At 35.4% G+C, this 26,562-nt stretch overlaps 2 protein-coding genes across 2 annotated transcripts; one reads left to right on the forward strand and one right to left on the reverse strand.

Annotated features, from left to right (window-relative positions):
* Nucleotides 1–11,989: 11,989 nt before the first annotated feature.
* Nucleotides 11,990–13,049, forward strand: LOC147369196 (olfactory receptor 2W3-like). Its single transcript, XM_086413485.1, has one exon. The coding sequence runs from the start codon at nucleotides 12,083–12,085 to the stop codon at nucleotides 13,028–13,030; it is 948 nt and encodes a 315-aa protein (XP_086269611.1). The 5' UTR covers nucleotides 11,990–12,082; the 3' UTR covers nucleotides 13,031–13,049.
* An 11,162-nt stretch (nucleotides 13,050–24,211) lies between these two features.
* On the reverse strand, nucleotides 24,212–25,168 carry LOC147369197 (olfactory receptor 2AJ1-like). The gene has a single exon (XM_086413804.1). The coding sequence runs from the start codon at nucleotides 25,049–25,051 to the stop codon at nucleotides 24,212–24,214; it is 840 nt and encodes a 279-aa protein (XP_086269930.1). The 5' UTR covers nucleotides 25,052–25,168.
* Nucleotides 25,169–26,562: the final 1,394 nt, after the last annotated feature.

Consider the following 26,562-nt stretch of genomic DNA (forward strand, 5'->3'; position numbering starts at 1 on the left):
AATGTATGTGTTTTGAGATAAGGGAGAGGGAATGGGAAGGTCCATGTATATCATTTTCTTTCTTTCTTTCTTTTTTTTTCTTTCTCTCTTTTATCTCCAACACAGATTAGTTTTTATAAGTTACAGTGTGCTATCAATGCAAACTAGTATAGCCACTATGGAGAACAGTGTGGAGATTCCTTAAAAAACTGGAAATAGAACTGCCTTATGATCCAGCAATCCCACTGCTGGGCATACACATTGTACCCCAATGTTCATCGCAGCACTGTTTATAATAGCCAGGACATGGAAGCAACCTAGATGCCCATCAGCAGATGAATGGATAAGAAAGCTGTGGTACATATACACAATGGAGTACTACTCAGCCATTAAAAAGAATACATTTGAATCAGGGAAATTGTGTACCCCAATGTTCATCGCAGCACTGTTTATAATAGCCAGGACATGGAAGCAACCTAGATGTCCATCAGCAGATGAATGGATAAGAAAGCTGTGGTACATATACATAATGGAGTACTACTCAACCATTAAAAAGAATACATTTGAATCAGTTCTAATGAGGTGGGTGAAACTGGAACCTATTATACAGAGTGAAGTAAGCCAGAAAGAAAAACACCAATACACTATACTAACGCATATATATGGAATTTAGAAAGATGGTAACAATAACCCTGTGTACGAGACAGCAAAAGAGACACTGATGTATAGATCAGTCTTATGGACTCTGTGGGAGAGGGTGAGGGTGGGGAGATTTGGGAGAATGGCATTGAAACATGTATAATATCATGTATGAAATGAGTCACCAGTCCAGGTTCAATGCATGATACTGGATGCTTGGGGCTGGTGCACTGGGACGACCCAGAAGGAGGGTATGGGGAGGGAGGAGGGAGCAGGGTTCAGGATGGGGAACACAGGTATACCTGTGGCAGATTCATTTCGATATTTGGCAAAACTAATACAATTATGTAAAGTTTAAAAATAAAATAAAATTTAAAATGTTAAAAAAAAATAAAGAGGAAACAAAACTTTGGGCTGAAAAAAAAAAGAATATAAGTAAATTGTTATCCTTGTTACAGCACCAGTCTCATATTTAGGAGCCTTACTGGAATAAATGAATAAATCTTGAAACACTGACTTAATCAAGGAAATAGTGCATCTTTCAGGAAGCAGTCATATAAACTCTTAGACGTATATGCAGTATCCAGAAAACCCAAGAAAATCTCGAGGAATATAGGCAAGAAAGGAGACTTACAGCTTGCATGTGAGAAACTCATCCAAGAGACAGAATTTGCTCAGTTGTTTGATTGCTTCTCTTCAAGGAACTAGAATATGCAGTAAGTTCAAACATCTTTAGATTTCCAAGAGGCATCTTTTCTAAAACTTCTGAATTGGCTTAAGCTCTATTCTCCCATATACTATCTTTATTTGGTGACTCTTTCTCACATAGTATATGTTTCTCCAGAGATATTTATACCAATATCTAGGTATAATGTAGTCAAAGTACTGTAAACCTAATGTCCTAAGACCAAAAGGAGTTTTACAAAATTACTCAATACATGTCAGATTCTAGGGAGATGAAGTAATTTTTTAGAAAGATAATAATTACAACAAAAGTTATGCTATTTGAATAATTAATTACATTTATATGTTCATAAATAAACTCCTTAAAGGTAATTTAGAATTTTAACTTTGTAAGAATTTTTGATTTTTTGTAGAAGTATGATTTCTTTACAATGTTGTGTAATTTTCTGCTATACAACAAAGTGAGCCAGCCATGTTGTTTAATTGCTAAGTCATGTCTGACTCTTTGTGACCCTGTGGACTGTAGCTTGCCGTGCTCCTCTGTCCATCGGATTTCCTAGGCAGGAATACTGAAGTCAGTTGCCAGTTCCTTCTTCAGAACCAGCTATATGTATACATATATCCACTCCCTCTTGAACCTCCCTCCCATGTGCCCATCCCACTCCTCTAGGTCATCACAGAGCACCGAGCTGATCTCCCTGTGCTATACAGCAGATTCCCCTAGTTATCTATTTAACATATGGTAATGTATATATGTCAGTGCTACTCTCCCAATTCATCCCACCATCCCGTTTCTCCACTGTGTCTACAAGTTCTCTGTGTCTGCATCTCTATTCCTGCCCTGGAAATAGGTTCATCTGTACCATTTTTCTAAATTATATATATATATGCATTACTATATGATATTTGCTTTTTCTGTTTCTGACTTACTTCACTCTGTATGTCAGACTCTAGGGCTTGAATGGTATAACTGGGATGAAGAAAGAGATTTTTTTTAAAATATAAATTTATTTATTTTAATTGGAGGTTAATTACTTTACAATATTGTATTGGTTAAGAAAGAGATTTTGTTGTTCAGTTGCTGAGTTATGTCCGACTCTTTTGCGACTCCAGGGACTGTAGCCCTCCAGTCTCATCTGTTCATGGAATTTTCCAGGCAAAAATACTGGATTAGTTTGCCATTCCCTTCTCCAGGGAATCTTCCTGATCCAGGGATCAAATCCACATCTCTTCCATTGACAGATGGGTTCTTTACCCCTGAGCCACCATGGAAGGAAGAGAAGCTAGAGATAAAATAAGTAAAATATCAATTTTTTTATGCTAAGGTAAGAGTTTAACCAATAAACTGTTTATTTGACCAATTTTAACTTTACTGGTGAAAGATATTCGGTTGCATTGACAAAGTTCTAAAATAGTTCAAAAAGTAAAAGACTAGAATTAGATAACCTTGGAAGATGTGATATAAATTGTATATACCTTTTCTTTAAAGTATATTTTTTCCTACCAAAGATTGTATTTCATTTTAAAATACTCTTAGAAAATTCAGTATCTTATAAGATAGTTTAAAAATAAAACAAATATCTTGAAAGATAAATGCATATCTGAGTCTATTAACTTAAAAGGAAAAGAAGACACCAATGAATAAATTCACTTACCTTTTTACAAAGGAGATAAAAGTCAGATATTTTAAAATATTATGACAATTCAAATGTTATGAATTCTGTGGTTATGCTAAACTTAGGAAACTAGTATTCTGGATAAGTTGAAATGTGTGACGAGGTATATACATATATTGTGAAATCAAGTCTTATTGATTTGACTGGTCAATAGTGTTATATTTAGTGGGGAATGCCCAACCAGATTACAGGCAGTCTATGGTCCTTTACTTGTTTGATATGGTTATAATCAGTTATTTAAAACGACACTGATGTATAGAACAGTCTTTTGGACTCTGTGGGAGAGGGAGAGGGTGGGATGATTTTGGAGAATGGCATTGAAACATGTATAATATCATACATGAAATGAGTCGCCTGTCCAGGTTCAATGCACCGTACTGGATGCTTGGGGCTGGTGCACTGGGATGACCCAGAGGCATGGTATGGGGAGGGAGGAGGGAGGAGGGTTCAGGATGGGGAACACATGTATACCTGTGGCAGATTCATTTTGATATATAGCAAAACCAATACAATATTGTAAAATTAAATAAAATAAAATTTAAAAAAAATTTACATATACATATATCCACTCTTTTTTAGATTTTTTTCCCTCAATAACTTTGATTATACAGACCTTTTTCAGCAAAGTGATATCTCTGCTTTATTTATTTATTTATTTATTTATGTTTATTATTTTTTTAAATTTAATTTTGCCAGGGACCAGCCCCGGCTGATCCAGGGTATTCGAGGGAGAGACGGCGTTGGCGAGGATCAGGAAACAATTGCTTAATTAAACGTTAATTAAGGATATAAAGAGTAATAGAATGAGGATAGCTCAGTGAGGAAATTCAGTGGAGAAAAGAGGCTGAGTAGCTTGGTTTACGCGGGAGACCAATAAAACTTCAAGACAAGAAGTTTGCACCACTTACGTAGGCCACAGGCGTCCGTCCGTTCTCCCGAAGGAGAGGAGACACTGAGGCCTCCCCAGTCGGATCTTAGAAGCCCAGGCATAATTAGCAAGCATGGCGGGTTCCGCGCTCCAGATGGAGACTCAGCCAGAATTTGGGAGAGAGAGCGACATGGGGAGACCAAGTTCGGTGAACAAGGCCCGCACTTTATTTTCCAAAGTAGTTTTTATACCTTAAGTTGTGCATAGAGGATAATGGGGGAAGGGGTGGAGTCATGCAAGGACAGCAGTTCCTGGTCCTAATTGAAGCCAGGCTTTCAAACTTATCATATGCAAAAGTTCAGGTGAATTACATCATCTTCTGGCCAGGAGGCCTGTTAACATTTTAAGAAACTTATCTTTCTCTAAAGGTGATTATTCCAAAGTCAGGCACCAGCCTCCAAAAAAGGATTGGACAAAGCTGCATTCCTATAGGGCAAAGGTGAGGTGGGCTCAAAAAGATTTAACTCAAGGGTCCAAGGTTACAAACATTGCAGCTACTACTTACATTTCTATACACCCATTATATCAATCAATACACTGCCAAGGACACAGTAGGTAAGGGGTATGGAGACTTAGCAGCAAACATTGGCCCAATAAGTGAAAAACCCTTCACCAATACAATTTCTAATCAATCTTTTAACTACTCAAAAGAATCTGTTTAGACAGTTTAGAACATCTCCTGCCTCTCACAGTTGGGAGGCTCTGAACAATCACATGTGGCCGGAAAAACCTATTCAGGCAGGCTAGAGGATTTCCAAAGGAGTTTGTAAGTTAAACACTGTCACACCCAGGAATGATTAACTGGAGCTGTAAGCTGACTTTTTTCAGAGAGAGGTAGTCGGGGACAGCCCCCGTAAAGTCAGAGGTGTAGGTGAAAGCACAAAGCAGAAAGTAGGCAGACTCTGGTTTTGGGGGTAGATGCTCGAGAATTTCCAGGGGGACTCCTGAAGCTCGATCCCACCTTTGCGTATGCCGAGCCTCCTTCCTCATGACCTTTGTCATGGGCGGAGTTCCTCACGCTGGCTCCCGGCAGTGATAGAATTCCAGTTGAGCTATTCCAGATCCTGAAAGATGATGCTGTGGAAAGTGCTGCACTCAATATGCAATATGCCGGCTCCCGGCATAATTTTATTTTTTAACTTTACAATATTGTATTGGTTTTGCCATATATCAAAATGAGTCACCAGTCCAGGTTCGATGCACCATACTGGATGCTTGGGGCTGGTGAACTGGGACGACCCAGAGGGATGGTATGGGAAGAGAGGAGGGTTCAGGATGGGGAACACATGTATACCTGTGGTGGATTCATGTTGATATATGGCAAAACCAATACAATATTGTAAAATTAAAAAATAAAATAAATTAAAATAAATAAATAAATAAATAAATATAAAATTAAACAGTATTAAAGTTTTGTATGTCCTAGTCAACTAGTGTTTAAATTAAAAAAATGTTTTATTTATAAGACTGATCTTATAAATTTATATATATATATATTTGTGGCTATATATATATATATTCAACTTAATAGGAGAACTAAGGTTGAATTAAATAAAAAATCTCTTTTGACATAACTTAAGTGGTGCTAGTGATAAAGAACCTGCCTGCCAATAAAAGTGATGTAAGAAACTTGGGTTTGGTCCCTGGGTCAGGAAGATCCCCTGGAAGAGGAAATGGAAGCCCACTCCAGTATTCTTGCCTGGAGAATCCCATGGACAGAGAAGCCTGGCAGGCTACAGTCTGAAGGGTCTCACAGAGTCAGACACAACTAAAGCGACTTAGCACACATGCAATCATGAGGAAGATAAGTAATCATTACATTAAATAAAGAAAATGAGTATACTAAGACAGAGGTTTCCCACCCCCAGGCTGTGGACCAGTATTGTCTAGTGTAGCAGGAGGTGAGCAGTGGGCCAGTGAAGGATACTTCATCTGCAGCTCTCCATCCATCCCCTTCACTCCCTCCTCATCCCCACCCATGGAAAAATTGTCTTCACAAAACCAGTTCTTGGTGCCAAAAATGTTGGAGGACCACTGTACTGGGACATGGGATTTTAAGGGCTATCTTAGAATTTGGAGTACTGAACTCAATCAGAAACTCTGTAGCCCATAACATGTTCCTGTTTGCTGTTTTTTATTACTGACCTTCAGTCCCAATGTGGTCCCCAGATTTGACCTTGTTACTTTAAGATGTTTATTTATATGATGACATAAAATTTGGTTAACTTTAACTGATTTCATTTTCATTATTTTAATTTTGGAAAATTCATATAAAGATTCAGATTTAGATGACTGACAGTATTTTGTGGGAATTCAAAGCTTCTTTTTAGAAGCTTTGAGCCAGAGGTTAAGTCAATTGCATCCACAGACAGATGACCAAACTGACAACAGAAGTGTATGTAATCATTCTCATACTGAATTGTAGAGCAATTTAGTCCCATTTGTTTCATTATTCTGGCAGTCATTCTAATACTCCTTGGAGAAGTAGTTGGAATTTTCTCTACATAGAAGCTGACCAGTTCAAAAGAAGAGAGCCAAAGATCATAGTAATTTAGATTTCTTACATAAAAGCATTATCTTCATTTGATACATATATTCACTGATTTTTAAAAATATTTTGCCTCTTCTTAGAACTTCCATTGAATGACACTCATTTGTATGAACAAAGAAGGGTCATGAGGTATACTAGGAGATTCCTTTTCATGAAAAATATAAACAGAACAAACAAAATTATGAAACATGGAAGAAATATAAATGGATCAGGAAGAAGAATTAACCTTAGAGGAATTACCTTCAAGAAATATAAAAGAAGATATAAACTGCAACAAATATAAGATCCACAGAAATATTCCTTGACAAAGCTAAAATATATTCTTTCTACTTAAAAATATGATAAACAGTTTTAGAAAATCAATAGAAATGTTAGATGACCAAAATGAGGAATTGGTAAAATAAAAACACAAAAGAATAAAAACAAGACATAAAAGAGGAAAAACAGAAAATTAGTGTAGCAGACCCAACACTGAGTAATAGCACTTCTACAGCTAGAGAATAGAGGAAATGGAAGAAAGACTATCAATGCACTAAATCAAGAACATTTCCTAAGTTGTGATTTCTGAAAGTCATGTAAGTTCACATTAAAGTGCTTCCTGAGACTTCTTAGGTCAGTGGATGGCAATATTGTGATATTTGGTATGCTCAAGATAAATAATAGAGTCATAAGCTTTTACAGAGGTAAAAAAGTACCAGAAAGTAGAATAGTTTTTAACTTCTTAATAATGAACTGAAGTACAATTGAGAATTTCCTGAATGTAATATTATAGCTAACTAAAATATCCTTCATGTAAAAAGGTAAAACAAAGATATTTAGCTTCTCAAAAATTTGCAGGCTCCAGAAAACTGTTTAAAGCACAATATTCCTCTAAAAACAAAGAGCAAACAATGAAGGAAGAAGATATGGGCCACAGAAGACTGCAGATTCAATACAACATGTAAAGATGGGCATTTGAGGTGACAGTTGTCAGTCTTGTACCAGAAGGAGAAGATGATCAGTTCAGAATCTCCAACCAGACACGGATGTCTCTAGGTTGCTATGCAAGATGCCTGGGAAACCATGAACTCTGACTGCGACTTGAACCCATGAGGCCAAAGCCCAAAGCCCACGGTCTTCCAACTGAGATCACACATCTGGTTTCAGGACTTAAGGTTTGTGGTGTCTCATCATGGAAAGAATTCAGTGAGAGACAAAAGTGATAGGTAGGAAGTGGATTTGTTTAGAGATGAACACTCCACAGACAGACTGAGCCATCTCAGAAGGTGAGAACAGCCTTAAAATATGGTTTTGTTTGTTTTTATGAGCTGGGTAATTTTATAGGCTAATGAGTGGGACTCCAACTATTTTAAGGAATGGCCAGAAGTTTACAGGAATTGGGCAACTAACCATTTTTGATCTTTGATGATCGGCCTCAGAATTGTCATGGTGTGTATGGATGAGTCATTTAGCTTGCTGATGTGTTACAGTGAGTGTAAACTGAGACTCAAGGTCTAGTGGAAGTCATCTCTTCTACCATCTTGGACCTATTAGGTTCTAATCAGTTTATGCTGTGTCAGTGTAGGAAGTTCATCCCACAGCTAAAGAGACAGAGAGCGCTACACGTGAACCTGTATGGGGAGAGTGAATTAAGATCATGCATTCTGAGACAAAGCGTGCAGAGCAAGTTTAGAATTAAACATGTGCAGAGTCTCTTGGGCAGAGAGTCTCCTGGGCAGAAGAATTTTCAGCACTGGGACTCATTAAATTCATTAAATTGCTTCTGTATCTATCAGGCAACTACTATATTTCCTGTGTGCTTCACAGCTCCTAATAAACCTTATGTTTTGTACCAAGAGAAGAAATGAAGCAAAGATATCTTTTATTTTCTTGAAAGCAAAAGATTAACAAATGGAAGATTTTAAGTGATTTATTTGGTTAATGTTGCTCAAGAAACTCTTTGTATGATGATTTCATTTCATGAAATTATTTGGATGATTGATGCACTGTTACCAAATTGATATCATGTTAACAAATTCCTTTAATCTCCTATTTTCACAAACTCTATAAGAGAACCAGGAATACATTTACACAAAAAAGTTACTGCACAACAGGATAGATTGTTAGTTCAAATTTACCCAATGAACTTTTGGAGCTAAAGTATTAATGCATATGTGCTGACACTCCCTTTTCAAATACAGAAAACATTAAAACCAGCAAGTCATATTCTTTACCAGAATCTATGAACACAGACTGCTATGTCATTCCCCATTAACTGCTCTATGGAAGAGTTTCAGGTTTCATTTGAAGCCTAATCCTACTGTGGTAAGAAAATAGAGAAATGAGACAATACTGTGCTGTATCTTCTTGTAGGTGGATGCTTATGTCTTGCTTGACTAGGATAGTAAAACATTTCTTGGAAAAAAGAGGAAAATTAAATGATTCATTATCTTTTATAAAATTATGGGTTAATTTTGTATTTTTAGCTAAAAGTATGTTATAAGGACATTTCCTATTAAAAAAAAGAAGGGAAAAAATAAAATAAAAAAATCTTCAGTTTTGCTCATTTTCTGTTTCAGAGTGAGAAAAAAAAAAATGTAGTTATACCAAAGCACAACAGACTTCCCCTGTGACTTCTGCCTCTCAACCTTCCAATTTAAACACTAATGGTTCATGGGGCTTTGAAATGCCCCAGAGCATAAAGATCCCTATTGTTCTAGATCCTCTTTGCCCTGTCATCCAGGCTTCTCTCCAGAGAGACTACTCTTGCCTTGTCATCTCCATAAAAACCCCCTCTTCAGGGCAGTTGAGGTCCTTTGGTGTTAACTAGGAAAGGACCAAGTTTAGGAGAGATTCCCCCTTTTCCTCTCTCACATGGATTACTCCCTTTGTTTATGACATTGGAGGAAGTCACCCACAGCCCACTAGCTTCAGGCTGGACCTTCCCTGGGCACAAGAGGAAGAGGACAAAGGACAGACAGAAATTACAGAGCAGAGTGTTTTGCTGGAATTAGACTATCTGTCTCTTTTACTTTTGTACTCAGACAACATTAGTTTCTTTGACTCTGCACTTGGCAACATGCCACTAAAATAATGAGTAAGAGTTTTCATGTCTTATTTCCTCTGACCTTTTTCATTTCTTAGTTTGTTCATTAAATTGCTAATTAGTTTTTGTTTTTTTTTTTGGTCTTCCAGAGAATGTAGATATACAAAGGGCTAAAGAAGAATCAGCTCTATTCTTAGGGGCATCCCTGGTGGCCCAGAGGTTAAATGATGCTAGGGCACATTCACATGCCACATATTAGCAAACTCGAAGTTAAATGGACCACAAAACTATACAAAATCAAATGCTTAAACTATATTAGAGTTCTCTAATAGATATCCCACAGAAAATAAATTTTGAATAAAATAACAGGCAGTTATATGTAAGGGCATACAAAATAAAATAGATAAAATATATTCATATCCTTGACCCAAAAAGTAAAGATGATTGTGAACTACAGAAAGTTATTCAAATAAAAATGTCCTGAAGGAAAAAAAAAAAAAACAGTCTGAAATAAATTAAGTAAATATATATGTAGAGATATAGAGAGAAAATAGAAAGACATGGCAAGAGAGAAGAAACGAGATGGGGGGGAAAAAACAGACCAAGAAACAGATAATAACATAGAAAACCACCCCATCATCCAATTTAAGCCCAAAACAAGATGATTTAATCAGCTGTAGTAGGATAGGCGTATATAGAAAAGCCAAAAGTTGAGGTGGTAAAGATTTAAAATTGAATATGAATGAATGTCCAATCGAAATTTTTATTTGATATGACAGCAGGCACTAGGAACCCACTTCTGCACTGCCACCGAGCTAATTGTGTTCTAAGAATGGCAATGAAATATGGCATTTTTTGATATTGTATGTATAAAGATAAGTATGACACACAATTTAGTCCAAAGAATTAGGTAGAGAGTTTACGGGCATAAAGTGACTTTGTTCTAAGTTGAATCAATTTGGTATTATTTATTATACATCTCTTATGTAAGTGTTCAACAGCAATGCAAGAAAGAGAATAATAAATTAATCCTAAAACGTCCATAAAATATAATCATAATCAAAAGGTAGGAATAATGCAAGGTTTGGTGAAATAAATGCCTATATACATGAACAGAGGGTATCTTAAGAAGAAAATAAGTATGTGGGGATGTATATGTGTATATATATATATATATATATATATATATATATATACACACACACAAACTATCAGAAGAGAAAGATAAGAAAAATATTGCAAATAAAGAATGATAGAACCTTCACAGAGGAAGGCTGAATCTTGCCAAAAGAGTGAAAAATTTTCCTGGCAGTAATAAATCAGATAAAGAAATTGTAACTTTTCCCAGTATTAAAAATCCAGATTTAAAAATAATCTTTTCTCCAGATCCATTAAGAATTCAGTAACTATTACAATAGCTAATTAAAATGTGAATCATTGTGGTTCTCCTACTGAGTGAAGTGAAGTGAAAGTCGCTCAGTTGTGTTCGACTCTTTGCGACCAAATGGATAGTCCACGGAATTCTCCAGGCCAGAATACTGGAGTGCGTAGTCGTTCTCTTCTCCAGGGGATCTTCCCAACCCAGGGATTGAACCCAGGTCTCCCACATTGCAGGCGGATTCCTTACCAGCTGAGCCACAAAGGAAGCCTTCTTTTACTGAATACAAGTCAAATATCCAGGTACTGGAATTGTAGGATGAACCTGGATGTAATTTTCTACATCTTTCATACATGGATCTGGAGGAGAGAGTGGGAGTAATTCAAAAGAGCTACATTCACAAGGTGCTATATTAACCTGTGTAAAGTATGGGCTATGGATATGACTAAGTAATGCATTGTTTCTAAGCTCTATTGATCATAGAGGACAACTGAAGTCATCGTCTGTGGTGGCATCTAAGAGGTGGATAAATCACATCTGGCCCAGGTATTTAAAAACCATAGAGACAAGAGACCCCAAAATGTTCTATCAAGTCTGAGATTTTGGGGAGTAATTTCAGAGAAGTTGAACTTTATCAGGATTAATGAATGCCAATAGCTATCAACCACTTCCAACCAGCTTCAGAAACATTCAGGGAATGTATTCACAGAAAAGGAAAAGAAGTAAATTTAATCTTAGAATGACACCCCAACTTTCTCTCCAGGGTAAGGTATTGTACAAATGAGCAATTTTTTCTTTATGTGTATCATGGTACAGCTACCTCAGAATCTAAAGGAAGAATATACAAATTCTAAATTTTAAGAATTATTTTCTCAAAGATTTATAAGATTTTCATATTTAATTTTTATAGGAAAATTTCCTCAGCATATTTTGTTTTCTCTAGTCTTTTATTCTCTTTAAAAATTATTCTATTTTAAATTTGCACTAAAACTTATTTTCTTAAATGATATTCATGTTTTGTGTTTTGCTTTAAGTAGTTTTCCTATAGCCAGATTATAAAATTTCTATGTAATTTTTCTCTGTTTATTTTTAAACTTTTAAGCTATGGTCACATATTTTCACTAAAAGTTTCAAAGTTTATTAGCATGATAGGCATACAGAACAGTTAGAGGCTGTACATTATTATTATTTTTTTTTCCAGTTTTGCTGAGTTGCAGTAGAGATGGATGTAACCAATGAAAGCACCCAGGGAAATTTCATCCTTTTGGGATTTTCTGATCGGCCTCATCTGGAGCGAATCCTCTTTGTGGTTATCTTGATCGCGTATCTCCTGACACTTGTGGGCAACACCACCATCATCCTGGTGTCTCGGCTGGATCGTTACCTCCACACTCCCATGTACTTCTTCCTTACCCACCTCTCCCTCCTGGACCTTAGTTTCACCACCAGCTCCATCCCTCAGCTTCTGTATAACCTAAATGGACATGACAAGACTATCAGCTACACAGGCTGTGCCATCCAGCTCTTCCTATTCCTGGGTCTGGGTGGTGTGGAATGTCTACTCCTGGCAGTCATGGCATATGACCGGTTTGTTGCAGTCTGCAAGCCCCTGCACTACATGGTGATCATGAATCCACAGTTATGCTTGGGTTTAGTGTCCCTTGCTTGGGGCTGTGGGGTGGCCAACTCTTTGATCATGTCTCCAATGACCCTGTGGCTACCCCGCTGTGGGTACCAGAAGGTAGACCACTTCCTGTGTGAGATGCCTGCCCTAATTCGGATGGCCTGTGTCAATACAGCTGCCGTTGAAGGCATTGCCTTTATTCTTGCAATAGGTATTGTGCTGTTGCCCTTAGTGTTTATCCTGATCTCCTATGGCTACATTGTGAGGGCTGTATTAAGTATTCAGTCATCCTCTGGGAGGCACAAAGCCTTCAACACCTGTGGCTCCCATCTCACAGTGGTCTCACTTTTCTATGGAAATATTATTTACATGTACATGCAACCAGGAGCCAGCTCCTCCAAGGACCAAGGCAAGTTCCTCACCCTCTTCTACAACATTGTCACCCCGCTCCTGAATCCTCTGATCTACACCCTCAGAAACAAAGAGGTGAAGGGGGCATTGAGAAGATTGACTTTGGTAAATCTCAGTTTAAAGAAGAAATTATAATAAAAGACAATGTTAGGAATTCCCTTTTAAATGTTTTGTTCTTTAAAAACTTTGGATGTTTATTATTTTTCATTACCACCATCTTTCAGTGTTTTGGCAAAATTCTTCACACTCTGTGACACATTCCTACTCTTTGTGCAAATCATGAAGTAGCCCAATTCTGATATTCAAATAATTCAAAATCAATATTTCTCAATGTAAGGTCTATTGATCCCTTTTGTTGTTCAGTGGCAAAGTCATGTCTGACCTGTTGCGACCCTGTGGACTGTAGTCCACCAGGCTCTTCTGTCCATGGATTTCCCAGGCAAGAATACTAGAGTGGGTTGTCATTTCCTTCTCCAGCTCTCAATCACTGCTGATGTATAAATATCTAAGAAATCCAAATACACTCTGTTCTAAAAAGGTAGAAACAGTAAGTAAAACCACATTTCTATTAATAATAAATCTGGAAGGAAAACTTTGGAAGAAGAAATGAAATCTATTTTACCAGATTTTCAGAAATATTTGATCACTAAGAGCACACTGAGTAGTGGAATCTAATTATCCACTTTTTAGAAGTCTTGATAATATGCTATTAGGAACAAGGAACAAGAATTTGCATCTTACTTTCATTGTCCTACAACAAAAATAAAAGCTCTTTAAGCAAAGGGTGGCTATAATTCCTTTTTATCTGTTCATTAATTCAATGCCAATTATTGAATGACTTTTCTGCTTCAAGCACTATATTCTAGGTGCTGCAATTAAATTTCTGATCAATATTGACTAGGTCCCTGTGTTTGTAAAATTTCCCTACTGTGTGTGCCATAATAATAAATGACAATAAAAATATAAAAACCACTCATTTAATGTTGTGAAAAAATACAGAATTATATGTTGGAAAGTAACCATTTAGCTGTTTAAATGAGATATTCCCTGGAGGTATCTAGTGAGATATTTCAGCTGCATTTGATCATGAAAAGGGAGACCTGCAATAATCATGCCAGGAGAAGGGATGTCAAGTTCAAACTTCCTAAGGTAAGAGTAAGTTTTGCATGCATTCAAATCAGAATAATGAGCATTATATGTGGATTCTATCATTGACAATAAGTGTATATACTACTATCAGAGAGTTTAGAAAAGGCCAGAGCATTAAAATTTTACAGGCAATGTTAAAGAGTAGGAATTTTAGTGTAAGCACAGAAAACTGTTTAGAAAGTAAACAATCTGACTTACAGTGTTACACATCCACTTCATCTGCTCTGCAGAGAATGAATGTTATGGAACAAAGGTGAATCAAGAATCTACTGCAATAAATCAGGCAACATTAGGTGATGTTTCACAGTAAGCATTAACAGTGAAAAGAGAAAAAATTTAAATCAATGGTGTGTTATATAAGATCAAACCAAGGGTTTTCTGATGCAATTTATGGAGTGAAAAGAGATAAGAATCAAGAATAATTTCTTGGCTTGTAAATTGAGCAATTAGTGCTTAAAGGAAGTGACTGGTATGTGCCTGTTAAGTCACTTCAGTCATGTCCAACTCTTTGCAACCCTATCGGCTGCAGCTCACCCAGGCACCTCTTACTATGGGATTCTCCAGACAAGAGTACTAGAGTGGTTTCCCAGGGTCCTCCTTTGAACCTGTGTGTGACTGGAGTAAAAGCAACCATCTCATCCTCTGTCATCCCCTACTCCTCCTCCCTTCTATCTTTCTCAGCATCAGAGTCTTGTCCAATGAATCAGCTCATCACATCAAGTGGCCAAAGTATTGGAGCTTCAGCTACAGCATCAGTCCTTCCAATGAATATTCAGGGTTTATTTCTTTTAGGATTGACTGGTTTGATCTCCTTGCTATCCAGGAGACTCTCAAGAGTCTTCTCTGGCACTACAGTTTGAAAGCATCTATTCTTTGGTGCTCAGCTTTCTTTGTGGTCCAAATAACACATTTGTACATGACTATTGAAAAAACATAGCTTTGACTATACAGACTTTATCAGCAAAGTTATATCTCGGCTTTTTAATACACTATCTAGGTTTGTCATAGCTTTTCATCCAAGGAGTAAGTATCTTTTAATTTCATGGCTGCAGTCACCATCTGCAGTGATTTTGGAGTGCAAGAAAATAAAGTTTCTCACTGTTTCATTGTTTCCCCATCATTTGAAGTGATGGGACCAAATGCCATGATCTTAGCATTTCAAATGTTAGGTTTTAAGCCAGCTTTTTCACTCTCCTCTTTCACTTTCATCAAGATGTTCTTTAGTTCCTCTTCACTTTCTGCCATTAGGGTGGTATCATCTTTATAACTGAGGTTGTTGATATTTCTCCTGACAATCTTGATTCCACCTTGTGATTCATCCAGGATTTCTTATGCTGTACTCTGAATATAAGCTAAATAAGCAAAGTGACCCCAAAAAGATGTCCTTTTCATTATTGAGGACTGGAATGCAAAAGTAGGAAGTCAAGAAAAACCTGGACTAACAGGAAAATTTGGCCTTGAAGTACAAAATGAAGCAGGGCAAAGGCTAATAGAGTTCTGCCAAGAGAACACATTGGTCATAGCAAACACCCTCTTCCAACAACACAAGAGAAGACTCTACACATGGACATCACCAGATGGTCGACTGAAATCAGACTGGTTATATTCTTTGCAGCCTAACATGGAGAAGCTCTATAGAGTCAGCCAAAACAAGACCAGGAGCTGACTGTGGCTCAGATCATGAACTCCTTATTGCCAAATTCAGACTGAAATTGAAGAAAGTGGAGAAAACCACTAGACCATTCACTAGACCTAAATCAAATCCCTTATGAGAATACAGTGGAAGTGAGAAATAGATATAAGGGACTAGATCTGATAGACAGAGTGCCTGATGAACTATGGACCGAGATTCGTGACATTGTACAGGAGACAGGAATTAAGACCATCCCCAAGAAAAAGAAATGGCAAAAAAGCAAAATTGCTGTCTAGGGAGTCCTTACAAACAACTGTGAAAAGAAGGGAAGCTAAAAGTAAGGAGAAAAGGAAAGATATACCCATTTGAATGCAGAATTCCAAAGAATAGCAAGGAGAAATAAGAAAGCCTTCCTCAGCAATCAATGCAAAGAAATAGAGGAAAACAATAGAATAGGAAAGACTAGAGATCTCTTCAAGAAAATTAGAAATACCAAGGGAATATTTCCTGCAAAGATGGGCTCAATAAAGGACAGAAATGGTAGGGACCAGGATGGGGAACACATGTATACCTGTGGTGGATTCATTTTGATATTTGGCAAAACTAATACAATTATGTAAAGTTTAAAAAGAAAATAAAATAAAAAAGAAATGGTAGGGACCTAACAGAAGCAAAAGATATTAAGAAGACATGGCAAGAATACACAGAAGAACTACACAAGAAAGATCTTCACGACCCAGATAATCACGATGGTGTGATCACTCACCTAGACCCAGACATCTTGGAATGTGAAGTCAAGTGGGTCTTAGGAAGCATCACTACGAACAAAACTAGTGGAGGTGATGGAATTCCAGTTGAGCTATTTCAAATCCTAAAAGATGATGGTGTGAAAGTGCTGCACTCAATATGCCAGCAAATTTGGAAAACTCAGCAGTGGCCACAGGACTGGAAAAGTTTCATTTTCATTCCAATCCCCAAGAAAGACAAGGCCAAAGAATGCTCCAACTACTGCACAATTGCACTCATCTCACATGCTACTAAAGTAATGCTCAAAATTCTCCAAGCCAGGCTTCAGCAATACGTGACCTGTGAACTTCTAGATGTTCAAGCTGGTTTTAGAAAAGGCAGAGGAACCAGAGATCAAATTGACAACATCCAATGGATCATTGAAAAAATAAGAGAGTTCCAGAAAAAGATCTATTTCTGCTTTATTGACTATGCCAAAGCCTTTGAATGCATGGATCACAATAAACTGTGGAAAATTCTGAAAGATATGGGAATACCAGACCACCTGACCTCCTGAGAAATCTGTATGCAGGTCAGGAAGCAACAGTTAGAACTGGACATGGAACAACAGACTGGTTCCAAATAGGAAAAGGAGTACATCAAGGCTGTATATTGTCACCCTACTTATTTAACTTCTATGCAGAGTACATCATGAGAAATGCTGGGCTGGAGGAAGCACAAGCTGGAATCAAGATTGCCAGGAGAAATATCAATAACCTCAGATATGCAGATGACACCACCCTTATGGCAGAAAGTGAAGAGGAACTAAAGAGCCTCTTGATGAAAGTGAAAGAGGAGAGTGAAAAAGTTAGCTTAAATAGCTCAACATTCAGAAAACTAAGATCATGACATCCGGTCCCATCACTTCATGGCAAATAGATGGGGAAACAGTGGAAACAGTGGCTGACTTTATTTTTGGGGTCTCCAAAATCACTGCAGATGGTGGTTGCAGCCATGAAATTAAATGACGCTTACTCCTTGGAAGGAAAGTTATGACCAACCTAGACAACACATTAAAAAGCAGAGACATTACTTTGCCAACAAAGGTCCATCTAGTCAAGGCTATGATTTTTCCAGTAGTCATGTATGGATGTGAGAGTTGGCCTATAAAGAAAGTTGAGCACAGAATAACTGATGCTTTTGAAGTGTGATGTTGAAGAAGACTCTTGAGAGTCCCGTGGACTACAAGGAGATCCACCCAGTCCATCCTAAAGGAGATCAGTCCTGGGTGTTCACTGGAAGGACTTATGTTGAAGCTGAAACTCAAATACTTTGGCCACCTGATACAAAGAGCTCACTCACTGGAAAAGGCCCTGATGCTGGAAAAGTTTGAGGGCAGGAAGAGAAGGGGACGCCAGAGGATGAGATAGTTGGATGGCAACACCAACTCAATGGGCATGGGCCTGGGTGGACTCCGGGAGTTGATGATGGACAGGGAGGCCTGGCGTGCTGCGGTTCATGGGGCCACAAAGAGGCAGACACGACTGAGTGACTGAACTGAACTGAACTCTGAATATAAGTTAAATATGCAAGGTGACAGTATACAGTCTTGATGTACTCCTTTCCCTTGTTTGAACCAGTCCATTGTTCCATGTTTGGTTCTAACTGGATTTACTTCTGGGCTCTATTTCCATTGGCCCCATGCCTATGTTTGTGCCAACACCATTTCATTTTAGTTTCTGTAACTTTGGACTGTTTTATGAAATCTGGGAGGGTTATGCCTCTTGCTTTGCTCATTTCTCTCTGAATTGCTTGGCAACTCTGCATCTTTTATGAGTCTATGTAAATTTTTGAATTATTTGATCTAGCTTTGTGAAAAATGTCATGGATATTTTGACTGGGATTACATTAAATTTATCCATAGATTTGGTTTTCATGGACATTTAATAAATATTAATTCTTTCAATCCAAGTACTTGATATCTTTTTCACCATTTTTTGAATTCATCGTCAACTTTCTTTATCAATGTTTTATAGTTTTCAGTTTATAAATCTTTTATCTCCTTGGTCAGGTTTATTCTTAAATATTTTATTATATGATGTGATTTTATTTCTTAAAATTTGTATTGGTGTAGAGTTGATTTACAATGTTGTATTGATTTCTGTTGTAAATTAAAGTGAATCAGTTATACATATACATATATCCACCTTTCTTTAGATTCTTTCCCCATGTAGGTCAGTGCTATACAGTGTGTCCTTATTAGTTGTCTATGTTATGTATATAGTAATGTGTATAGTTCAATCACCTTTCTGATATTTCATTATTAGTATGTAGAAATATGACAGATTTCTGTGTATTAACTTTGTATCCTGCAATTTTACTAAATTTTTTGATGGTGTCTTTAAGATTTTCTTTGTTAAGTATCATGTCATCTGTAAAGATTGAGAGCCTCACTTGTTCCTTTCCAATTTTGATTCCTTTTTATTTATTTTTCTTGTCTGGTGCTGTGGCTAGGAGTTCCAAAACTCTGTTTAAAAATAGTGGTGAGAATGGGTATCCTTATCTTGCTCCAGTTTTTAGGAGGAAGGCTCTCACCTTTTCACTACTGAGTATTATGTTGGCTGTAGGTTTGTCATAATTGGCTTTTATTATTCTTGAAGTCCTTTGTTAAAATACATGTTGATAATTTTTTGCATCTAAATTTATTAGGGATATTCATTTATAGGTTTCTGTTTTTCTTGTAGTTTCCTTATATGACTGTGGCATAAGTGTTATTCTGGTCTCATAAGAGTTTGGAAGTGTTTCATCCCCTTCAGTTTTTTAGAAGAGTTTTAGAAGAATTGGCATTAATTATTGTGGTGGTTTAGTCAGTAAGTCAAGTCCAACCCCTTCCAACCCCAGGGACTATAGCCCGCCAGGCTCCTCTGTCCATGTGATTCTCCAGGCAAGAATATTAGAGTGGGTTGCCATTTCCTTCTCCAGGGGATCTTTCCGACCCAGGAATCAAACCTGGGTCTCCTGCATTGCAGGCAGATGATTTACTGATGGAGCTTGAGGGAAGCATTAGCTATAATATAATGTTTAGCAGAATTGGCAAGTGAAGAAAAGAGTTTCTTGGGGTTTTCTATGATGGGAGATTTTTGGTTACTAGTTCATTCTCAATATTAATTACTGATCTGTTGAGATTTTCTGCTTTTTTCCAATTCAGTCTCTGTAGCTGATGTGTTTCTGGGAATTTATCCCTATTTTCCAGGTTATCTAATTTGTTCACTTATAGTTGCTCATTGTAGTCTTTTATGATTGTTTGTATTTCTTTTATATCTAGTGTAAGGTCTTATTTTTCTTTTGCATCTAATTTTATTTATCTGAATAGTTTCTCTTTTTTTCTTAGTTTAGCTGAAGTTTTGTCAATTTTGTTTATCTTTTCTAAAACCAGTTCTTAGTTTCATTAATCCATTCTATTGTTTTTCTAGTCCCTAATTCACTTTTTCCTTTTTATTGTTATATCCATTCTTTTATATCCATTGTTATATCCATTTATATCCATTTATATCCATTGTTATATCATTCTGCTTAATGTGTTCTTCTTTTTCTAGTTCTTAGAAGTGAAAAGTTAGATTGTATATTTGAGATATCCCTAATTTCTTAATGTTATGCATTTATTACTCTAAAATATCTCTTCAGAGATGCTTTTGCTGAATTCCATAAGTTCTGATATGTTATGATTACATTTTATTTATTTGAGAATTTTAAAATTCCCTTTTGATTTCTTTTTTGACCCATTGTTTATCAGCAGTGTATTTAGTTTCTACACATTTGTAAATTTTCCAGCTTTCCTTTTGTTGTTCATTTCAAGTTTCCTACCACTGTGGTCAGAAAAGATAGTTGGTATGAATCCAGCCTTCTTAAATTTGTTAAGATTTGTTTTGTGTCCATTCATATGATTTATCCTGGAGAATATTCTGTGTGCACTTGAGAAGAATGTGTATTCTGATTCTGTTAGATGGACTATTCTGTATATGTCTGTTAAGTCCATTTGCTCTAATGTATCCAGTTACAACATTCCCTTGCTGATTTTCTGTGGATAAGATATCCATTGTTGATAGTAGATTATTGAAGACACATTACTGTTATTATACACTTGTCTATTTTTATCTTTAGATCTGATGGTATTTGCTTAACATATTTAGGTTACTTAGGTGCTTTCATGTTGAGTGAATATATATTTACTATTGTTATATCTTCTTGAAATAGTGACCTCTTTTTAATTGAAGTATGGTATTGTGTAATAATAAAAACATTTTTTCCAATTTTTTCATTATAGGTTATTATGAGTTATTGAATAAAGATTTTATGCTGCATAGAAGTTTTTATGCTGCATATAATTTTTATAAAAATTATACATGACTATTTTGTTTATAGTCATGTGTATCTGTTAATCCCATACCTCTAATTTGTCCCTCTTCCATCTTTGGTAACCATAAGATTGTTTTCAATGTCTGTAAGTCTGTTTTTCTTTTACATAAATCTATTTTTATTTTTTTTTTGGATTCCACATACAAATGTTATCCTATAATATTTGTCTTTATCTGAATTACTTCATTCAGTATGATAATCTCTATATCCATCCATATTGTTGTAAATGATATTCCATTATTTTTTATGGCTAAGTAGTATTCCATTGTGTATATATGTGTGTGTGTGTATGTATACACACACACACATATATAAATGCATACCATATATACGTATATGTAAATACATATACATATATGGTATGTATTTATATATGTGTGTCTGTATACATATATATATATATATATATATATATACACACACAGAGCATGGGGCTTACCCCAGGTGGCAGTAGTGGTAAAGAGTCCACCAGCCAATGCAGGAGACATAAGAGGTGTGGGTTCAGTCCCTAGGTTGGGAAGATCCGGTGGGGGAAGGCAAGGAAATCCACTTTAGAATTCTTACCTGGAGGATCTCATGAACAGAGGAGCCTGACAGGCTACAGTCCATAGGGTCACAAAGAGTCAGATATGACTGAAATAGCTTAACATGCACATAAGTGTCTTGGAAGAGATATGGAAGAATAACTTTTTGATTGAAGGATGTGAAATAATTTATTTGGCAACATATACAAACATTAATTTTGAAGGGAATAACTGATAACTATTACCACAATAATGTTAATTTTTAATAAATATCAGCATTCAGAGTGTGAGAACCCATATCAAGGAAGGATAATATAGTTAGCATGAGTAATTGGAAATGAGTTTTGTCCATATTTTATAAAGAACTACTAAAATTAACAATAAAATGCCTAATTCATTATTTTTTTTTTTAAAAAGACAAACTGTTTAAATGCAACTTCTGAAAGAATGAGGTAAAAATGGACAGTAAATATGTGAGGAATCACACAACTTTTCTGGTAATCAAAAATAGGCAAAATAAATAGCAACAAGACCATACAGATACACTCATCATATGCACATAAATATATTATTTTGAAAATCATGCATTTTTTAAGGTTGTGAAATTAAAGGAATTCATGCTTGAATGAGTTGAACTACTAAAATTATTTAGAAAACACTGTGGCATTATCTATTGTAGTGGGTTGAAAGATGGCTCCCCAAAATTCATGTTCTTTTCGAACATGTGTATGTGACCTTTGGAAATAGAGCTTGGCATTTGTACTTAGTTTGGGATCTCAAGATGAAATCATCGTGGATTTAGGGTGAGTTCAAAATCAAATGAGTGTTTTTATAAGAGAAAAGAGCACATTAAAATATACAAAGGAAAGAAGACCAAGTGAAGAAAAAGACAGATCAGAGTTATGCTACACAAGCCAAGGAATGTGAGAAACAATCAGAAGTGAAAGAGTCTAAAAAAGATTGACACTTGAGCATTCACAGGTAGCCTAGACCAGTCAAAAACTTGAAATAGAATGTTTGGACTACAGAGTTGTGAGAAAGTAAATTTCTAATGTTTTAATCCATCAAAGTTTGTTTTGATTTTTTATGGTGCCCCTAGTAATTTAATGCACATTATTAATTTTAAAATGTGCATACCTTCTCCCTAGCAAATATACTCACAGACATTTTTAAATTGTTTATTTTTACTGATATATGTATACAAGTATTGATAATGTAGTTGTTTATAACAGTGAATAACAGAAAATGCCCCAATGTCTAATACATTTGAATGTTAAATAATTTATGCATATTGATGCTATAGAAGTTTATAAAGGTCAAAATAAATTAAAATTAAAACTTTGGGAACAATCTGACAAGCAAAATGTTAAGTAAAAAAAACTAGACAGAATACATATACTATTTTTTTCAACATATATTTGGTTAAAGAAATTAAAAATTAGGTCATATTCAATTCTTTAATCCATTTTTGGTTGATTTTTATGTATGGTATGACATAGTTGTCTAGTTCTCTTTTTTAGTGTGTGGCTTTTTAGGACTGCAGGACTATACAGCTGCAGGTCTTATATAGACACAAGGGTTAAATATTTTTAATCTAGGTAGTGTATTTCCAATTTACATTTAAAAGGCAATAACCAGTGGAAAGATAAGTGAAAGTACCAAATAAATTATGTGGAGTAATAATATTTCTTAATAATAAAATTACTCAATGAAAGCTTTATAAATTCAAATATATAATTTATGGACACAGCATAGAACTTAAGATAAGTAATGGATGGGCTATTTTTTAATAAATTGTTAAAGGTCATATATTCAAATATGTAAATAAGTCAAATATGTAAAAATATTTAAAGATTAGAAATAATAAATGGGTAAGTATAGTATGAAAAAGTCCAAAATAAAAATGTTTACATAACACACACACAAGGAAATTTTCCAAATCAAGTAAAACTAAATGAATAAATATATCTTTCAATTATAATAAGTTCTCTATCATTTACTAACTCAATAAAATGAAAAGTATAAAATCATATATACTAAATTTATGATTTGGATTGTATAAACTATACATATACATACATGCATTTATTTGTTATGTTATAAATGTACATAACTCATCAATTTGATAAGAATAGAAACATTGAAAAATAATTATTCCCTTGGATTCATTATTTTCACCTGTGAAAATTTATCAAGAAAAAAATATTTTACACAAAGTGGAACCCTTAATAGAAATAAATCTATAAATTGAAAAGAAATGCTATGACAAATTTAAAAAATAGTTAAGTATACTGGTATCATTAGTTAAGACAAATTACTATAGATAATTAGTTAAATAACACCAAAGCTAAACTATTGTGGTTATAGCAATTAGTAAAACAAAAACACACCAGTTCCTGTATAAAATGGTGAGAATAAGAAGAAAATCTTGTGTTTGTGAGCCACACTTGAATCATATGCTCAAAATTAAATATGTTATAGTAAGAATTGAAAAAAGAAAGTTCTGACCAATGTATTATAAATATTGACTTAAATATTGTTACAACTCAATGGTTTAGGGAAAATTACTTTAAAATGTGGTAGAGAATCAATATTACTTAGTATTCACATTTTTTTCTCTTGTCTAATTTTTTTTTAAAAAGTTATTTTTTATATTGATTGCTGATTGGCAAATTGCTGACATTGCATTTTTGTTAATAAATTGGTGAGGATCTTATGAAGCATAGAAGGAAGGCACGCTATGTTTCATTAGCAGTCCACTAAAGATAAGGTTGAAGTGGTTTGGCCATGAGATGTCTACAGAAAAGTGCCATTTGTTGATTATATATTTCTCATCTCTGTTACTGTAAAATCCTTCTGTAACTAAGGTCAGTTCTTTCTTCTCCTGTTCTCAATAGATATCAACTTGGTTATTTTTCTTCTCAATACTTTCCTGAGGGCTCCAGACATCTCTTTGTTTCTCAGGCTGTAGATGAGGGGATTGAGCATGGGCGTGAGGATGGTATAGAAGACAGAGACCACTTTGTCCTGCTCAGCAGTGTGATAGGCTTTGGGGAGAAAATATTTGATGATGGCAGTTCCATAGAAGAGAATCACCACAATCATATGGGAAGAACAAGTTGACAAAGCCTTCCTCATCCCCATGTTTAATTCTAATCTTAAAACAGTGGAGAAAATCTGCCCATATGAGGCCATTATGGCAGATATTGGAAAGAGGAGAAATATAACACCACTGATAAAAAGACCATTTTCATAAAGAGAAGTGTCAGCACAAACAAGTTTCAGGAGAGCTGGGATCTCACAAAAGAAATGATGGATTTCTCTGGAGCCACAAAAAGGAAGATTCAGAACATAGACAACATGGACGAAGGCATTGATAAGTGCACCCAGCCAAGTGCCAGCCACCATGAAAATGCAAACTGTAGGGCGCATGAGAATTGAGTAGTGAAGGGGATGGCATATAGCCACATAGCGATCGTAAGCCATGACTGCCAGAAGAAGGCACTCTGCTCCCACCAGAGTCATGAAGAGGAAGAGCTGGATTCCACAGTTAGTATAAGAAATGTTGTTTCGTCCAGACAAAAAGTCAATGGCTATCTTGGGAACAAAAGTAGAGATATACAAGAGGTCCATCAAGGAAAGTTGACTGAGAAGAAAGTACATAGGAGTATGGAGATGAGAGTTCAACCAAATGAGTATCACCATCATAATATTGACAATAAGGGCCACAAGAAAAACTAGAAAGATGAAAGTAAAAAGTAGCTTGGGGATTAGGATGCAGTGAAATAGCCCCAGGAGAACAAAGTCAGTTCCAGTGGTCCTGTTGTTCCATATCTCCATTCTGTCCATCCCAATTCATTTCCTTGGGTAGAGTTTACAAATATCTTTAGGTCCACATTTATTTTACAATGTATCACTTTCATTTTCTTTCTTAGAAATATCAATGATATATTTTATGTATAAAGTTTTGACTACATTTAATTCTATGTCTTTACCACAGAATGTTGTCACTATCACAAGTTTAGTGCAAAATTTCTTAAGACAGTTTTATAAGTACGTCTGAAGAAGTACTCTACACTTGCAGTATTTTAAGAAAAATGTAAACTTTTTGAAAATTTTAAGTACAATTTAATTAAAAGAATAAAAAGTATGTATCTGTATAGATCTGCCTATTTATCTATAAAAAATTCAGCACATATTTAAAGTCATTCCATGGTCTTGGATAGTTCTGATTTCTAAGTACTAAAGATAAAATAAAGATTTCAATCCTAAGTGAATAAGTAATCTACACACCTACACAAAATGTGTTGAGTATTTTACATATGTCATGTTTTGATCATTATAACAGCTTTCAAAGGATAACTTTCTTTGATTTCAAAATATGAATTTGACTCTCAAAGAGTCAACTAACATATACAGATATAGAGTAAGGGAACTAGAACTACTATAACTAGATCTAAATTTTTGCAAATGTTTTGATCTAGTCTTAACATGTTACCAAATTTCTCTAAAAGAGAAATCTTTAAGGTTTCTGTTTTTAAATAAACAATGTGTAAGATTGCTTTTACTTTACTTTTTTTTTTGAATTTGACAATCTAAGACCATCCAGAAAGTACAGAAAGAAGTTCAGTGTTGAACAGGCTGCTTTCTGAGTCAGATTCCAAATACTGATACCACATAGTCACAAGACTCTTGATATTATGCAAAAGAAACACAGTAGCAAACAACCAGACACCTGTTATTGATATAGCCAGTTGGGTTGGTAATTTTCATCTGTGTGGATAGTTCAGTGAAATTTAGGGAGTAAAAAAAACATACAGTAATTAATATAATGAAGAAATAATCTAGTCTTTAGAGGAAAAAGTGAAGAAAAACTCCATTGATAGGTTCAAATACAGTGTGAGAAGTAATTTTCTAATGCACAGACATTATATTTTTCAAGATGTCCCTCAAAACTGTGACATAATAAAGCAGAATAGCAAACTATTAGACTTGCTCCTTGAAGAATGTAATGAGTTATTTGTTGTCATGCTCTATAGTGACTTGCTTTTATGGCTTGAAATCTGACCATCAGTTATGTTGTTCTTACATAAGAAATTTCACTAAAATTGGCATTGACTCCTGAATGAGAATTTCTTTAAATAAGCCATCTCAATTAAGAAAAAAAGAAAAAGATTACCTTTACTCAGGCTTTATTTGGCGTCTGTTTTTATCCCATG

This window comes from Bos grunniens, chromosome 7, assembly GCF_055505025.1.
Source record: "Bos grunniens cultivar Pamir isolate PY7600 chromosome 7, Bosgru_T2T1.0, whole genome shotgun sequence".
Lineage (NCBI taxonomy): Eukaryota > Metazoa > Chordata > Mammalia > Artiodactyla > Bovidae > Bos > Bos grunniens.

Coding starts and splice junctions, on each gene's coding strand:
- LOC147369196 (XM_086413485.1), top strand. CDS start 12,083: ATGGATGTAACCAATGAAAGCACCCAGGGAAATTTCATCCTTTTGGGA.
- LOC147369197 (XM_086413804.1), bottom strand. CDS start 25,051: ATGATGGTGATACTCATTTGGTTGAACTCTCATCTCCATACTCCTATG.